The sequence below is a fragment of the Acomys russatus genome, chromosome 25 (genome assembly GCF_903995435.1).
Source record: "Acomys russatus chromosome 25, mAcoRus1.1, whole genome shotgun sequence".
Lineage (NCBI taxonomy): Eukaryota > Metazoa > Chordata > Mammalia > Rodentia > Muridae > Acomys > Acomys russatus.
This window is the reverse complement of record NC_067161.1, coordinates 835,252-853,167: the sequence shown is the minus strand read 5'-3', so window position 1 is coordinate 853,167 and position 17,916 is coordinate 835,252. Positions and strand designations below refer to the sequence as shown.

The 17,916-nt window shown below is 43.8% G+C and overlaps 1 protein-coding gene across 1 annotated transcript in view; it reads left to right on the top strand.

The window, feature by feature from the left end:
• Rrn3 (RRN3 homolog, RNA polymerase I transcription factor) overlaps nt 1-17,916 on the top strand; it is a 32,114-nt gene that overhangs the window by 5,147 nt on the left and 9,051 nt on the right. Inside the window, exons 4-12 of the mRNA XM_051168058.1 lie at nt 3,700-3,789; nt 3,888-4,017; nt 4,478-4,537; nt 5,764-5,827; nt 7,033-7,102; nt 8,462-8,560; nt 10,749-10,841; nt 13,363-13,501; nt 14,814-14,944. Of these exons, the coding sequence (XP_051024015.1) occupies nt 3,700-3,789; nt 3,888-4,017; nt 4,478-4,537; nt 5,764-5,827; nt 7,033-7,102; nt 8,462-8,560; nt 10,749-10,841; nt 13,363-13,501; nt 14,814-14,944 (876 nt within the window). The remainder of the gene's footprint in view (nt 1-3,699; nt 3,790-3,887; nt 4,018-4,477; nt 4,538-5,763; nt 5,828-7,032; nt 7,103-8,461; nt 8,561-10,748; nt 10,842-13,362; nt 13,502-14,813; nt 14,945-17,916) is intronic.

Sequence of the window (17,916 nt, the reverse complement as noted above, 5' to 3'; positions counted from 1 at the left end):
GTTTATATGTATGAGTGTTTGCCTGCCTGTATGTGTGTTTACTGTGTGTCATACCTGGGGCCAGTGGAGGCCAGGGTAGACAGCTGTGCACGTGCTGGTGAATGAACCCAGACTCCATGGAGGTGCGGTAATTGCTCTTAACCTCTGAGCTGCTTTTCCAGCCCTGAATTTTTTTTTTAGGATTTATTTATTTATTATGTATATCGTGTTTTGCCTGCATGTACACCTGCACACCAGAAGATCTCATTATAGATGGTTGCTGGGAATTGAACTCAGGACCTTTGGAAGAGCAGCCAGTGCTCTTAACCTCTGAGCCATCACTCCAGCCCCCCAGCCCTGAATTTTTAAAGCTCTGAATTTTTTTGAAAAACGTGATTCTTTTATTTTACTCAGTAGTCTTCCTGTATGATTGCTACAGGCTTTGAAACCTACCTGTGTCTTGGAAACTCCTAAAAATGCATGTGTTGTAGCTCCTTAGGGCCCCAGACTTGCTTCCTGACGACCTGCTCATTCATTGCTTCTACCAGAGTTGTTAATGCGCTCCAGTACGGAGAGTCAGACTCATCTCTTCCCCAAACCCTTGGCGCTGTAGCCTTCTGTGTGCTAAACTGGTCTGTTCCTTAAAGCCGGTTCTTGAGCTAGGGACCTTGTGGTCTTTCTGGACTTTGTCACTTTCTATATCTGTTCACTCACCCATATTGGGACAGAAAAACCCAAACCAAACAAAACCAAAACCAAACAAACAGAAAAAAACCCTTTCATTTGTGGCTTTGTTGGTGCTCTCAAGTCGTAATTCTTGCCATGCTCTGTGTTCCCTGTAGATGTATTCTGAACGGTCAAGCCTGCTCATCCCTCCAGAGGACATGCCTAGGCATGCCACTCCCCTATTTAAAGCCTGCATGTCTGTAGAAGAATACAGGTTAACCTTCAGTGTAGCTGCCAGCATTTCTTCTTGAGTTCTTTTCCTCAGTCTTCCACCTTCCACCTGTTTGTCTTTGAGGGTCTTTTCCTTGCGGCTGGAGACCCTTAACACTTTGAATATTGGCTGTGACCACATTGTGTTCTTGCCAAGGGTGAGTTCCTGTGCTTGTACTTAGTGCCTTCGTCTGTAAAATGGAGGTCAGTACTACTTGCTCTGCGGGTAGATGTAAGGAAAGCCCTAGTCAGAACACTGTGGGTCACTGTAAATGTTGCATGTGTGTATTACTACAGCTGTCATCTACAGATTCCTTCGCCTCAGGTCCTGGGGATGTGTCAGCTGCTTTGAGCTTTCTCTGGTTCTCTAAGCACATGGAGCTTCCTTCCTGGGTTCTTTTCGCAGGCTTCAGCAGATCTCTGTTTATATGCATGGCATGCATGGCCACTGCCTGGCCTCTCTTTGCTCACCAGCTATTTGTCGGTTTGTTCGCCATATGCTGGAGCTGTACTGAATTACTTTGTTTTCTGAAATTATGCTTTCTTGCTATAAAAAATTTTATCCAGGAAGGTACTGCCTTTCAGAGCACTTGACGTGTTAAAGCTTTCCTGAACCTTGCCTTCTTTCTTGGGTCCAAAGGGCCAATGTCTGTGTGTTGTACTATGTTCCATGAGCAGCTTCTCACTCTTACTCATCTAGTGCTGAGGCTAGAACTCAGAGCTTCTACACAGCCCTTAGCACTTAGCTTTAAAAATTACATTTAGCTGGGCATGGTAGTTCATACCTTTAGTCCTAGTACTAGGGAGGCAAGGTACAGGCAGATCTCTGAGTTTGGCCCAGCCTGGTCTACATAGGGAGTTCTTAAACAGCCAGGGCTACATACAGAGACCCAGTTTCAAAAACAAACCAACCAACCAACCTAACAAAAAAATTACGTGCGCCTGTGTGTGTGTTGGTGTGTGTGTGTGTGTGTGTGTGTGTGTGTGTGTGTGTGTGTGTGTGTGTGTGTGAGAGAGAGAGAGAGAGAGAGAGAGAGAGAAGGCGAGAGAGAAAAAGAGGCGGGGGGGGGGCGGGGAGAGAGAAGGCATGTGTATACCACAGTACACAATACACATGGAGAAGATCAGAAGACAACTTGCAGGAGTTTGTCCTCTTCTCACTGTGGGACATTGGAGATAATACCCCCAAAACAAACCCCAAAAGCCCATAAACTGTGTGTGTGTGTGTGTGTGTGTGTGTGTGTGTGTGTGTGTGTGTGTGTGTGTACGTGTGTGTACGCACTTGTGTATACGAGACATATCAGATCCTCTGGAGGTAGAATTAGGGACAGGTGAGAGCCACCTGCTGTGGATGCTGGGAACCTGGAAATTGAAGTTGGGTTCTCTGCAGGAACAATATGAGCTTTTAATTGCCGAACCATCAGCCTCAGCCCCAATTGTCTGTGTTATATGGAAGTTTTGTTATTTTGGTTGTGCTGGGTATTAAACCCAGGGTCTTGTGTGCACTTTCTGATGATGTATAGCCACAGCCCGTTTGCAGCAGACTCTCGGCAGTGGAGGGGACAGCAGTGTGTCTGCCTTTTTCAGAGTGTTACAGGTAGTCTGTGCCAAATCAGGGTTCACTGAGGTCTTGTAGTTCCTATTTTTTCAATGTTGAGGATTAAAAACTAGGAGGTAAGCATACTGAACAAGGAAGGGCTCTACCACTGAGCCACAGCTCCAGTCTTTGTTCTGTTCTGTTCTGTTTGGTGGTGTTTGTTTGTTTGTTTTTTTGAGATAGTCCTAGCTATGTGGTGTAGGCCTGTCTCAAACTTGAGATCTTCCTTACTTCTGAATGTTAGGGCAGTGGGACAGGTGCCACTGTACCTTGTGGCTGATTTGCTTTTATTTTTTTTATATCATAATATATTTATTTAGTTTAGTTTTTTGAGAAAGGGTTTTCTGTGTAGCCTTGGTTGTCTTAGACTCACTTTGTAGTCCAGGCTGGCCTTGAACTCACAGAGATCCTCCTGCCTCTGCCTCTCAAGTGCTAGCATCAAAGGCGTGCGCCACCACACCTGGTGATTGCTTTTATATTAAAAAGCTTAATTTTTTTTTTGTGGTGGGTATGATTGTATGTGGGCATACAGACAGCAGTGTGCACGCAGAAGTCAAAGGACTACTTGTGGACTCAGATTTTTAAAAGATTATTATTTTTTGTGTATAAGTATTTTCTCTATGCCTATGTCTGGGCATGCCTGGTGCCTAAAGAAGCCGGGGAAGTGTGTTGGAACTGGAGTTCCAGATGGTTGTGAACCACTGTAAATGCTGGGAACTGATCCCGTGTCTTCTGGAAGAGCAGCCAGTGCTCTTGACTGCTGAGCCAGCTCGCCAGTCCCTAGGCTTGCTTTTTCCTTTCATAGTTCATGGCTTCTGGTACTTAGACTCAGGTTACCAGGGTTCTGCAAGAGTGCTGGACATCAAATCCAGGGTCTCCAACACTGTTAGGAAAGACTGTTTTATACTTAGCCCTTGCCACGTTTTGGTGTGTTTTAATATCTATGTAATCCAGGTTATCTGGAACTCGGCATGTTGCTTGGGCCTTGAGCTTGCAGCCCCCGCTTCTCATGTGTTGAGATTACAGAAGGGCACAGTATGACGGCCTTTCTAGCCTGTCATAGTGGAACATACTTGTTTTCCTGACTTAAACATGTTACTGATTAAAGATGATTGGCACAAAGTAAATCCATTATTTTTCTGTAACATTACACGGCTTGTAATATTTTTCTTTTGTTTTAACTTAAGGATGAGCAGATCATTAACTGGCTGCTGGAATTTCGTTCCTCTGTCATGTACTTGACAAAAGACTTTGAGCAACTTATAAACATCATATTGGTAAGTTTACTTTATTTCACTGACTAGCAGATATTTAGTACTTTGCAAACAGTACATCTCTGTTACACCTTTGCACTGTCGTCTTCTCCTATCTCTAGAGACTGCCATGGTTAAATAGAAGTCAGGCGGTGGTGGAGGAGTACTTGGCTTTCCTCGGTAATCTTGTGTCAGCACAGACTGTCTTCCTTAGACCGTGTCTCCGCATGATTGCTTCTCATTTTGTACCTCGTAAGTAGTTTTTGCTTGTAAAAATGAACTTTCTTCTTCCTCTCTCATCCCTTTTACTTGCTTTCTCTGCGCTTACCTTCACTCTTCTAAAGACACTGGTTTGTTGACCGCGGTTGTGGTGCCACTTCTGATGGCTGCTGTTTTGCTCGCAGAGCCCTGTGATGGTGTCATAGGCAGGAAGCATGTGTGTCTTTATGTGACTCATTTCATTTCATTTCTCGGTGTCTGTGTGCATGAGTGTTTTCCTGCATGTATGTGGTGCACCCTGTGTGCAGTGCCCAATGAGGCTAGAAGAGGGTGTGGGCCCCTTGCAACTAGAGTTCCAGGCATTGTGAGCTGCTGTGCGGGTGCTGGGAGTCGGGGCTGCTGGAAGAGCCAGTGTTCCGAACCTTTGGAAATAGCTGTTTATTGCTTATGCCTGTGACAGAATAGAATAACAAATTTTCGTTCTCCTTTAAAGCCCGAGTGATCGTTAAGGAAGGCGGCATAGATGTTTCAGATTCTGATGATGAAGATGACAGTAAGTATAAACAGTGTTAAAACACTGGACATCGCTGTCTTAGAGTTTGTGTTGTAAATGATAAAAATGTCTCAACTTGTTTTTTTAAGGAAACAAGAACAAATGGTAGCCTTTGATAGAAATTTTTGGTTTTTTGAGACAGGAAGAGTCTCACTGTATAGACCTGGCTTTATTGGAATTCACTGTATAGACCAGATTGGCCTCAAATTCACAGAGATCCACCTGCTTTTGCTTTTGAGTGCTGGGATTAAATACACCATGCCTGGCTTAGTAGGCTCTTTGTTTATTTTTGGTTTTGGTTTTTCTGAGACAGGGCTTTTCTATGTTATCTTGGCTTTGTAGACCAGGCTGGCCCAACTCACAGTGATCTGCCTGCCTCTGCCTCCCGTGCTGGGATTAAAGGTGTGCGCCACCACACCTGGCTCTTTTTTTTAGATTTATTTATTATATATACAGTGTTCTGTATGTATGTATACCTGCAGGCCAGAAGAGGGCATCAGTTCTTATTACATGGTTGTGAACCACCATGTGTTTCTGGGAATTGAACTCAGGATCTTTGGAAGAGCAGTTAGTGCTCTTAACCACTGAGTCGTCTATTCAGCCCCCGGCTCTTTACTTTTTGGGTGGGGTCTCTGTAGACCCTGGCTGTCCTCCAACTCAGAGCAGTCTTGCTGCCTCCGCCTCTGCAGGGTTCCATTATATGCCTGTCTCCTCACGCTCAGCTACAAACTCCAGCTCTTGCACCAGCACTCGGGAGGCAGAGGCAGGCAGATCTCTGTGAAGTCAAGGCCAGCCTGTCGACAAAGTGGGTCCCCAACAGCCAAGGCGCAAGAGAGAAACTCTGTCTCAAAAAACCAAACCAAACCAAAACTCTAGCTCTTTATAGAGGAGTCTATGCAGATGTGACATAATTAGTCCAGTTAATCCTCGTTGCATTTTTGTTTTGACAGTTTCTCTGTGTAGCCCTGGCTGTCCTGGAACTCACTCTGTGGACCAGGCTGGCCTCAAACTCAGAGCTCCACCTGCCTCTGCCTCCCGAGTGCTGGGACTAAGGTGTGCGCCGCTGCCTGGCTTTGATCCTCACTGTTGACTGAAGGGACAAACTTTGCAATTCCTATTTCTCTGGTCAGTTACTGAGATTTTTTTTTTAGAACTTGTTTTTAGCTTTAGACATGATTTTGCAGTTTTTAGTTTTGATGTTCATACTTTCAATTTTTTCCTTGTAGATCTTCCTGCAAATTTTGACACATGTCACAGAGCCTTGCAAATAATAACAAGATACGTCCCATCGTGAGTGTTGTTTGATTGACTCTGACTCATGGTGTTTCGTTTAATAGGTTGGGGGTTAGTTCTGATGGGCCATCTGCCTGTAGTCTATGCCCACATCTCTCCAAGGAAGAGAGAGGTGACTAGCCGAGCATAAAGTGTAATAGCATTTGAACCTAGGTTATATCCTTTCTCTTTCTTTCTCTTTTTTTTTTTGAGTTTTTCGAGACAGAGTTTCTTTGTGTAGCCATGGCTGTCCTAGACTTCTTTTGTAGACCAGGCTGGCCTGGAACTCACAGTGATCACCTACTGTGTGCTGGGATTAAAGGTGTGTGCCACCACGCCTGGACTATATGCTGTTTTCAATTGTGTTGATAACACATGTTGAAAATGATATTTCTGTTTTGTATTTATTTTTGTTATCTTAATTTATATTTTACTTCCTTAAAATTTTAATTCGTGTGTGGATATAGGCACAGGAGTTCCGTGTGCCATGGTGCTGGTCAGAAGATACCTATCCGAGTCAGGTCTGCCACCATGTAGCTGGAGCTCATGCTCAGCTGCCGGGCCTGAGGGCAGTGTCTCTCTTCTCAGTCCCCTCACTCCTCTTTAACTTATGTTTAACTTACACTTAGTACTCCTACCTCCATTTTATATACAAGTTGGTATTTTGCAAATACCAAATAGTTTTACTGAGAACCTGTATATACACTTGCACTGTGCCATGTGGTTATAAAAAGCTTGGCAGTCTTGTGGGTTTCCTTGGCCGTGTTATTTTGTTAACTACAACTGGGAAGCTGGGATGGTGTATTGCATAGGTTGGGAAGGTGGGAACAGGAGAATCAGACATTCAGGGTCACTTTTGGCTACGCACGCACGGTTTGATTGGGCTGCGTGAGACACTCACTGCCTTAGTCAGAATCACAAGCTAATGATTCTTTGCTTCTTTAATATACTTATATACTGATACATTTAAAAAATTTAAACTGAAGCTGTTAATCTTTTGTAGAGAAAAGCTTGTCTTTTGACTTGCTGTTACTAACAAAGTTAATAAACATATTTTTCATGTAAGTCGTTTAGGACCTTTCCCTGACACTCCCTTGATTTGGGCCTCTGATTGTTTGAGCTAGGGTTCTTTTTTGCCTTTTATGTCCTTAATGCTCTTAGGATACAAATGTCAGCTTCTTAGAAAGTCCAGTTAACGTGTGTTTTGTTTTGTTTTTAAATAGGACACCATGGTTTCTAATGCCAATACTTGTAGACAAATTTCCATTTGTGAGAAAATCAGAGAGAACATTGGTAAGAAATCTTTCATGGAAAGATTGTTTTGTGACCTTATTTTAAATGATGGTGATGATATTGTTGTTATTATTTTCTTAAAATTACCTTTCTGGATTTTTAAACTCCAGACTCATTTCACTGCATGTTGTGGTGCAGGCCTGTGCTCTGAGTAAACAGTCACTGCTGCAGGTTTCAGGCCTGGACGTGATGTTGCAGGGGGTCTGATCCTGTTGTGACCTGTAAAAATCTATCTCTTGTTTGGTGTGGCTCAGCCCTACACACACCTTTAATCCAAGAATTTTCTGTTTATTGTAAACAGGTGATTGTGGTGTGGCTCAGCCCTACACACATCTTTAATTCAGGAGCTTTCTGTACACAGAATTTAATAAAGTTAACGCTAGGTCAAGAGGTGGAGCAAGAAACCAGCTGACAGGGATTAAGTAGAAAGGAGGGCTCTGAGAGAAGAGTATTTAAGAAGCCTGGAGAAGAAGAAAGCTTTTTGCTTTTTCCTTCTGGGCTCTTGGGTGAGCTCGTAAGCTTTTCGCCTTGAGGTTTTGGTTTTTAGCTTTTGGCTTTTGCCTTTTTACTTCGGAACCTGTGAACTGAGTGGGAAGGTCAGCTGGGAGCTTTCTCTGCCTCTCTGAGCCAGCAGGTTTTCACCCAGCATCTGGCTCTTGAGTCTTCATTGGTAAAATCAGTGGGTTGGGATTTTCTTTCTTAATAACAACAGTATGAGGGGTGGGCAGAGAAAAACAAAAAAACAACAGTGTGAGATTCTACCACCCCCCCCCCCCATCAAGAGAAACTAAGAACATTTCTTAAATTCTTTTCTTTTTGTTATTTTCTTCAAACAGAGTCTTAATCTGTAGCCCAGGCTGGTGTCAGGGCCTCCTAAATGCTGGGGTTATAGGTGTGAGCTACTGCACCTAGTGTCTGATTCCTTTCTTAGCTAGTGACTCCTTGGAACTCTCAGTGCCATTTTATTACTGTGTGCAGGTCATGGTCAGAATGCATTTCAGAAGTAACTTTTGTGTTGAATGCTTAAATACACAAGAATTAGCAGGGGGGAAAAAACAATTAGCAGGGAGGCTACAGGTGGAGCTTGGTGGTAGAGTGCTTGCTTAGCGTGCGTAAGGCCTCGGGTTTCATCTCCAGCACTGCAAATGAACAAATTAAAAAGAAAGTTACCAGAAGGCAATGTTTACTGGTGGTGATTAGATTAATTATATTTAGCATATGTAGATTTAGATAGTGCAGTTTCTGTACTGATATCCTCTTTTCAATTTATGTATTTAAAGTAAAAGTTATATAATTGATGTTTTGTATATGTCCTGAAACACTGCTGAATTATTCATCTTTTCATGTCTCATGCTTTAGGAGTGTTACGTTCATAACTTACTAAGGATAAGTTTATATTTCCCAACTTTGAGGCGTGAAATTCTGGAGCTCATTATTGAAAAGTTACTCAAGTTAGATGTAAGTATGAGATCACTTAGAGTTTTTCTCTGTTTTTCGTTTTTTGTTTTTAAATGAAATTTAGTGACTACATATTTCTTACGTGTAAAATAAAACAGCAACAGTGGAAAACAGTTCATTTCTTTGCTTTGTTCTGGTCATATGTCTGGGAATTTTAGATAGTCAGTCTATGGTTAGGGACAAGCAAATATTCAGTTACACAGGGTGTTGTGGGAACTACTGTGCGCTAGATTGCCTCTTGGGACTATATGGCATGGGTGTGAAGAAGGCCCAGAATGAATGTTAAAATCAGATACTACGTCCATTTACATTTGAAAATTCTTATATAAGGGTAAACAAGCCAAGCTTTGTTTTGTTTAAGGAAACAAGTTGGTTGTATAAGATACGTGTTCCAGTTTGGACAGATGTAGTTGTGGGTAGGGGCTAGGTGGAGAGTACTTACTGTGGTGGTTTGAACAGGAATGGCCCCATGGACTCAGGGTTTAAGTGCTTGGCCTATAGGAAGTGGCAATATTAGGAGTTGTGCCCTGCTGGAGTAGATATGGCCTTGCTGGAGGAAGTATATCATTGTAGGGGAGGGCTTTGAGGTTTCCTATGCACAGGCTCCGCCCAGTATGGGACACAGTTTCCCCTCTGCTGCTTTTGGATCAAGATGTAGAACTCTTAGTTCCCTTTCCAGCACCCTGTCTGCCTGCATGCCGCCTGTCATGCTGATAATGGACTAAACCTCTGAAACTGTAAGTCAGCCTCAATTAGTTGTTTTCCTAGTTGGGCGTGGTGGCACATGCCTTTAATCCCAGCACTCTGGAGGTGGAGGCAGGTGGATTGCTGTGAGTTTGAGGCAAGTCCAGGATAACCAAGGCTAACACAAAGAAATCCTGTCTGGAAAAACAAACAAACAAAAAACCCTAAGAGATTAAAAACTAAGACATAGTAGTAAATAAATACATCTTTAAAAAAGAACAGGCCTGTGAAACTATGCGCTTGAGACAGTGCAGCAGGAGTAGTCAGAAGGGAAAGTAAACTGAACCTGCATGTGGAAAGATCAGTCAGGGATGAGCAGAGCAAAAGTGATTGGACTTGGGCTGTGCAGATGGCTTAGCACGTCGTGCTCATAAAAGCTCGTAGGTGTGGTGACCTGCCTACCTCTCGAGTGCTGGGAAAGCAAAAATAGGGTCTCCAAAGCCAGCTGGTTGCCTTATCTGCAAACTGTAGGTTCTGAAAGAACCTGCCTTGGTGAATAAGGTTGAAAACGATTGAGGAAGACTCCTGATAACAGCATTGGGCCTGTCCCCACAAACATGCCAAGAAATATGAGATCGCACACATACAAACATGCATGTGTCTGTACATAACACACATACACAAAGTTTTTTTTTGTGTGTGTGCATATGAATAAGAAAGAATAAATGCTCTTAACAGCTGAGCCATTTCTCCAGTCCCTGATTTTGTATATTGAGGCAGTCTTGCAGTGTAGCCTAGGTTAGCCTTGGATTCAGGGTAGCTTCTCCTGCCCTGCCACATCCTGCAGTTTCCAGCTTTTCTTTCTTTCTTTTTTCTTGAAGGGGTTTTATAGCTCCAGGTAGCCTTGAGCTTTAGATTGTCTTGTCTCACTCTCCTGAGTGCTGGGGTTACTGCTGTGTGCCGTCATACAGGCTGACAGACACTGTAGGGAACGGGATGGGGAGAGCTAGATCTAGCTGTTGTGAGTTGTGTATGCGGCATCATTTTCTTGGGGTTACATTTCTGGCTATCTGCATATATATACATGTATGTGTGTGTGTATGTATACATACATACACACCATGTTAAGTCTCTTACATTCTTTTTTTTCTTTTTTTCTTCCTGTGTAGCCTTGGCTGTCCTGTACTGGCTTTGTCACATCGACACTTCTTGTTAGGTGCACTGGTGATGACTTGCCTTACAATCATTCACTTTCTCTCTATGGTAGTTTACACCAACATTTTGTTGCAGTGTTTTATAAGATGCTGATGGAGCCCTTTAAAATATGTATAGTAAGCTGGATGTAGAGGTGCACGCCTTTAATCCCAGCACTCAGGAGGCAGAGGCATCTCTGAATTTGAGACCAGCCTGGTCTACACAGCAAGTTCCAGGAAGTCTATATAGTGGATTAATTTTTAGCTACAAATAGTTGAATTTTTAAATGTTTTCATTTTTTGTGATACAGGTGAGTGTGTCCCGTCAGGACATTGAAGATGCCGAGGAGACAGCAGCTCAGACTTGTGGTGGGACAGATACCACAGAAGGATTATTTGATATGGTCAGCATCTCTTTGTTTGACACTGACGGTTAAACTTCCTTGTTTTAGTCTTGTATTTTGCTTCTTTGTTCTTCTTTTTTTTTTTTTTTTTTCAAATAATTATTTATTTATCTTATTTTATTTACATTGGTGTTTTGCCTACATGTACGCCTGAGAGGGTGTCAGATCCTCCAGAACTGGAGTTATAGACAGCTATGAGCTGCCACACCGGTGCTGGGAATTGGTTCTTGTTCTTATTGTTTGTATTTCTGTTGACAGAAGCATGTACTGGAGGTTCATCACACCAGAGTGGGAAAAGATAGCTAATGCCTTAGCTTTTTCTTTCTTTTTAAAATATTTATTTATTATTATTAATTCAATGTTCTATCTGCATGTACACCTCTGGAAGAGCAGTCAGTTCTCTTAACCACTGAGCCATCTCTCCAGCCCAGCTTTTTCTTTTTTTTTTTTTTTTTAATTTTTTATTATTAATTTATTCTTGTTACATCTCAATGGTTATCCCATCCCTTGTGTCCTTCCATTCTTCCCTCCCTCCCCTTTTCCCCTTATTCCCCTCCCCTATGACTGTTCCTGAGGGGGATTACCTCCCCCTGTATATGCTCATAGGGTATCAAGTCTCTTCTCGGTAACCTGCTGTCCTTCCTCTAAGTGCCACCAGGTCTCCCCCTCCAGGGGACATGGTCAAATGTGAGGCACCAGAGTACGTGAGAAAGTCAGCTTTTTCTTTTTTTAAGGCAGGGTTTCTCTGTGTAGCTTTGGCTGTCCTGGTACTCACTCTATAGACCAGACTAGCCTTGAACTCAGAGATCCTCTTGTTTCTGCCTCCCAAGTGCTGGGATTAAAGGCATGTCCCACCACCTCTTGGCTATGGCTTAGCTTTTTAAATACTTTCTGTTAAAACAATAGTGGAGGGACTGGAAGGATAGCTGTGCATGCACAGTGCTTGCCTTGTACATAGAAGGACTTAAGTTTGACCCCCTAGAACCCAGGACTAGTGTAGTAGTTGTTGGGTGTAGTGCTATGTACTCAAAATCCCAGCACTAATGAGGCACAGAGAGGAGGCATAGAAGTAGGCCAGTTTAGGATAATTGGTGAGCTCTAGGTTAGTGAGAGACCTGCCAATAAACAGTTTTTTAAAAGAAAGATATATTATTTACATAGTATTCTCCCTGCATGTGAGCCAGCAGGCCAGAAGAGGGCACCAGATCTCATTATAGATGGTTGTGAGCCACCATGTGGTTGCTGGGAATTGAATTCAGGACCTTTGGAAGAACAGCCAGCACTCTTAACCTCTGAATCATCTCTCTGGTGACCAATAAACAGTTTATGTCCAAAGCTTTAAGGTTGGTTTTGGTGAAATTTGTTTCACTTTCATTCATAAAATGTTTTTTATTGTTTCTGTAAGCCACAAGCATCTGGGAGGAAACAGCAAACAGAAAGTGTCCTAGTTTAGTTTCTATTTTTTAAAAATACATAATTTATTTTATTTATGGTGATTGGTGCTTTGCCTATATGTGTGTCCATGTGAGGGTGTCGGAAGCCCTGGACCTGGCGTTACAGACAGCTGTGAGCTGCCATGTGGAATGGAACATAGGTGCTCTGGAAGAGCAGCCAGTGCTCTTGACAGCTAGCCTAGTTTCTGTGTTCTACCAGTTAAATACCTTAAAGTAGTCGCTCTCCAGTTGGGATGATATGTGGTGTGGAGTTCAACTGAGCAGAGTTTGAGCTGAATTGAGGTGCTATTGAGGCCAGATACAAGGGAGCAAGAAAGCTGGGAGATAGCTAAAGGAGTGAGCCTGCTCTGGGGTATGACAGGAGGGAGCTCACATGCATGCCTGGGGAAGCATGTGGCCAGAGGGCAACGTGGGAGCCTGTTGTCTTCTACCATGGGGACTCTGAAGATCAGACTAAGGTCACTAGGACTGGCAGCAAACCTTTTTACTCACTGAGAATCCTGATGACATTGGTTCTGAGGTTATGACTAGAGAAGCTGTGAGCTCTTGGCAGACAGCACAGTAGCTCTAAGATGCACACCCACACCTGGGAAAGGTGACCCAGCCCCAGCACTGCAGCTGCAGGAGTCACCAAGATCAGGGATGGGAGTGTGTCGTTGGCATAGCCAGTTCTGCTTGGGTCTTACTGAGCCAGGGCTGGGATGTGGCTAGCACACATGGTTAGTATGTGTGAGGGCCCCACCCGCCCCATCTCCCACCTTCCCAAAAAATACAGAGAAGGAAAAAATAGAATCAGACTGGTATTTATTTAAAATTTGAGATTTGACTTTAATACACATTTCTAAATGAGAGTCTGTGTTTTCTCTTTTAGAGAGGAAATAATAGGCTATGTCAGTTTCCCCAAACACGAAAGACTTTCAGTGACTTTGTTTTTTGAGACAGTATCTCTGTGTCATGCTGGTTGTCCTGGGCTCGCTTTATAGACCAAGCTGGCCTCGAACTCACAACGATCTGCCTGTCTCTGCCTCCTGAGTGCTGGTGTAATGTCAGTTTTTACTTCCTCAAAGGATGAAGATGAGAACACTGAACCTGAAAAGAAAGCTGACCTGGAGCAGCCTAGCCAGATGGCTCATCCTGTCGCAGAACGCCTGGACATCCTGCTCTCCTTGCTGCTGTCCTACATTGAGGACGTGTGCCGTGTGGATGGTCAGTCAGTACCCTAGGAATAAGATAAAAAAAAGGGTCGGACAGATCGACTTCATGCAAGTGCTGTACAATTGGAAAATGGAGGAAGTGGCATGAAGACTCCAGTCTATGTAGTAAACGTCAAAGCCCGTGATGTTTTCATTGTTGTTTAATAAAGGGTATTAAATGGAGTTTGAACAAGTTTAGAAGACATCACCTGTAGTTGAGATGCTCAAGAAACTCAGTAGTGTGCTGACTACCTTGGGATGGCACCTCTACGCTGTAGTTCCTTCAGAAGCCTCTGCTAGGTGTCTTCCTTATGCCCAGTGTCAGGACTTTAACTTTACTTAGCAAACTAGTCTTCAGGAAACAGCATGGATATTGCATGTCTGTGCACTTTGCTGTGGTTTAAGAATGCGTTTATTGGCCAGGTGTGGCAGCACATGCCTGTAATCACAGTACTCAGGAGGCAGAGGCAGGCAGGCAGATTGCTGTGAGTTTGAGGTTAGTCTGTTCTACAAAGTGAGTCGAGGGCGGGCAAAAAACAAAACAAAACAAAAAACAGAGAGAGAGAGAGAGAGTGTGTGTGTGTGTTTGTGTGTGTGTGTGTGTGTGTGTGTGTGTATGAATGAGAGTATCTCTATTTAGCATGCAAGATCTGGAGGGCTGGCGTGGTGGTTGTCGTCTCAGAACTTGGAAAGTAGAGGTGGGATGACCATGAGTTCAAAGTCAGCCTTTGCTGCGTAGTGAGTTGTAGGCAGCTTGGGCTCCATGAGACCTGTCCCCGAAAACAAAAGGATCATTTCTGTAGCTTCACAACAGTGTGTGAAGAAAAGGCTTGTTTGCTTGTCACTATGGGATTACACTGCATAAAGCAAGATCCTATTCTTGCTGTTGTGCTGCCCTGAGGATTTGAGCGTGAGCCACTGAGATGATGCAGGATGGAAAACTGCTGCCTGCCGGTACCTAGGACCTGTGTCAAGAAGACACACGCGCTCGCGCGCCAGCAGCTTTAATTACTGTCATAATAATAGGTAATAGATAATGCTGGGTGTTAGTTTTGTTTGGCTTTGCTTTTCTGCCTTTCCCCTCCTTTTTTGTGCTGGAACCTTATGAGTATACAGCCTTTCTCTGTGTCACCTTGGTTGTCCAGGGACTCAGTCTGTAGATCAGGCAGGCTGGCCTCAGGAACTAGATCCCCCTGCCTCTGCCTCTAGAATGATGGGATTAAGGGTATGTGCCACCAGGCCTAGCTTAAATGCTGATTCGTAATGGTATTGTGTTTCTTCAAAACTATGTGTTTATGAAATTCAAATTCAAATTTTCTTTGTAGGTAAGATTGATAACAATAAAACAAAGGATTTATACCGTGATCTGGTATCTGTCTTTGACAAGCTCCTGTTGCCTACGCACGCCTCCTGCCATGTACAGTTCTTCATGTTTTTCCTTTGCAGCTTCAAATTGGTAAGTAAAATGCTACTGCCATGTTGATTGATTGATGAACTGATTGATTTATAGGGTCTTACTATATAACCCTGGCTAGCCTGGAACTCAGAGATTTGCCTGCGTTTACCTCATGAGTACTGGGATTAGAGGCATGTATCCCAGGCCCAGCCAAACATTTAGTATTAATTTGTGTGTATGTGTGTGTGAGAGTACTGGTGCCCACAGTGTTTAGAGGGTGTCGGGTTCCCTGAAACTGAACTTTGGTTCTCTGGAGCAGTATGAGTGAAGCCCCAGCCCATCTTTATTATGTTATTCCACATTCTTTCCCTTAAACACTATGGAGGAGGAGTGTGAGGGAACTACGGCACACAGGCACACTGAAGGTTGGTCCTGCCTTCGCTCATCAGAGGGTGCCCTTCCCCTTCCTTCTGGTAATGGTAGGGCTCAAGTCCACATTTTCTTTGTTCCTTCACCCGTTGATGACATCTAGGCTGTTTGTAGTTATTGTGAGTAGAAAAGCAGTGAACATGGGAGAGCAAGTGTCTCTGAAGTAGGACGAGAGTCCTTGGGTGTATGCCCAAGAGTGGGATAGGTGATCGTGAGGTCGATCTATTTCCAATTCCCTGAGGAACCACCACACTGATTTCCATAGAGGCTGTAAAGTTGGTAGTCCCCCAGCAGTGGAGGACCGTTTCCCTTTGCCCACACTGTTTGCAGCATGAGCTGTCATTTGTGTTATTGACATCCTGACTGGTGTAAGATGGCATCTGAGAGTAGTAATCCTTGATTACTAAAGTTGTGGGACGTTTCTTTACGTGTTTCTCCACCGTTTGTTTCATCTTTTGAGAACTCTGTTAATTATGTGCATGTTAGGTTGTTTTCTTGATGTTCATGTTTTTGTTTTGTTTTTTTAGTTCTTTTTTTGTTTGTTTTTGTTTTCTGAGACAGGGTTTCTCTGTGTAGCCTTGGCTGTCCTGGACTCACTTTTGTAGACCAGGCTGGCCTCAAACTCACAGCGATCCACCTGCCTCTGCCTCCTAAATGCTGGCATTAAAGGCGTGCGCCACCACCACTCGGCACTTTGTTAGTTCTTTATATACTTTATATATTAACCCTCTCTCAGAGGTGTGTTTGGTAAAGATCTTTCTCCATCCTGTAGCCTGCCCCTTTGTCTGACTGACTGTGTCCTTTGCTGTTCAGAAGCTTTTCAGTTTCATGAAGTCCCGTTTATTGTTCCTAGTGCCTGTTCTATCGGTGTTCTGTTCAGAAAGCCTTCTCCTGTGACCGTGAGTTCAAGACTACCCCCCACTTTCTCTTCTACTGGCCTGTGTTGAGGTCTGCAGTTTATGTGGAGTTGAGTGTTGTGCAGGGTGATTAATAGGGATCAATTTACATTCTTCTACATGAAGCTGGCCAGTTTGACTTGACCGGCACAATTTGTTGAAGATGCTCTTTTTTCCAAAGTATATTTCTGGCTTTTTTTTTTTCTTTTCAAAAATCAGGTGTCCATAGGTGTGTAGACTAATGTCTGGGTCTTCAATTTGATTCCATTGATAAACAGTTCTGCTTCTTTGCCAATACCATCTAGTTTTATTACTATAGCTCTGTAGAACCCTTTGAGATTGGGGGTGTTGATAGTTTTTATTATTATTCAGAGTTACCTTAACTCTCTCTGTGTGTGTGTGTGTGCGCGCGCGCGCACGCATACCTGCATGTATGTATTTCCATATGAAGCTGAATATTGTCCTTTCAATTTCTGTGGAAAATTGTGTAGGAATTTTTGTTTTTTGAGATGGTTTCTGTGTGTAGCCTTGGCTACCCTGGACTCGCTTTGTAGAACATGCTGTCCTTGAACTCACAGAGATCTGCTTGCCTCCTGTACCTGGCTTAAAGTTTTTATTATACAAGATTATCATTTGCTTGATTAGACTTACCCCAAGATTTTTTTTCCCTAGAATTAAAGGCGTGTGCCGCCACCACTCAGCTTTTCCTTACTTTTATGTCTTGAGCTGTTTTCGTTATTTCATTCCACTGTTTGTGCTTTCATAGACTTCCTAAGAGATTTATTCATATCTTCTTTAAGGTCCTTGAACAATTCATAATTGCTATTTTGAAGTTCTTGTCTTGTACTTCAGCCATGTTGCATTTTAGGACCTGCTGTAGCAAGGTTCCTGGGTTCTGGCAGAGGCACATTGTCTTGGGTGTTAGTGGTTGTGTTTTTACACTGCTGTTTAGGCTCTGGAGTTTGGGGTGGTTGAAGTCTTATCTTTGGGGTGGGTGTTCCATTCTTTAGGCCATGTTGCCCTCTCTGGATCTTAGGGAAGTGATGGCTGTGAGTTATCTGATAGTGAGTGCTTCTGGAGGTGGGTATGTGGCAGAGAGGAAGGAGATGGCAAAGACTGAGGTGCGATCAGGGCATCCTGGAAGTAGGTCACATTAAGTCACAGAATTGAAAAGAGACAGAGATGGAAGGGTGGGGGGACTCTGGGTCTGGACTGAGAGTTGGAGGGGGAGAGGCTCCTGTAAGCAGGCTGTTACTGGACTGAGGGTGGAAATGGAGGGGTCTTAGTGGAGAACAGTGTGAGTCACCTACCTGAGTCCCTGCCAGGTGTGGCCTCTAGGTATGGGCGGACACAAAGGAATGGCACGGGGCAGAAGGGAGTAGTGTGCTGAGAAGGTGTCCAGGGAGAAGCAAAGTGCATCCATGCCACGCTTTGGAGGATTCCCTGCAGAATGCATGGAGGGAGGAGGTGCTCTGCAAGTAAGCTGCAGCAGGCCTGAGGGTGAGCCTGGGGGGATTCAGTAGAAGAGAGTGGAAACAGCCTACCGGAGTCCCAACCCAGTGGCCTCTGGCTTCCTGGCAGAGTGTTTCTAGGTATCAGTGACTAACCCGCGATGGGCTCTGCTCAGCTTTTGCTTTTAAGTAAGAACCATGACCCTCTATTCTTGTTTAGCAGTGTAACTACATTGTTAGGAACACCTTGAGGGTG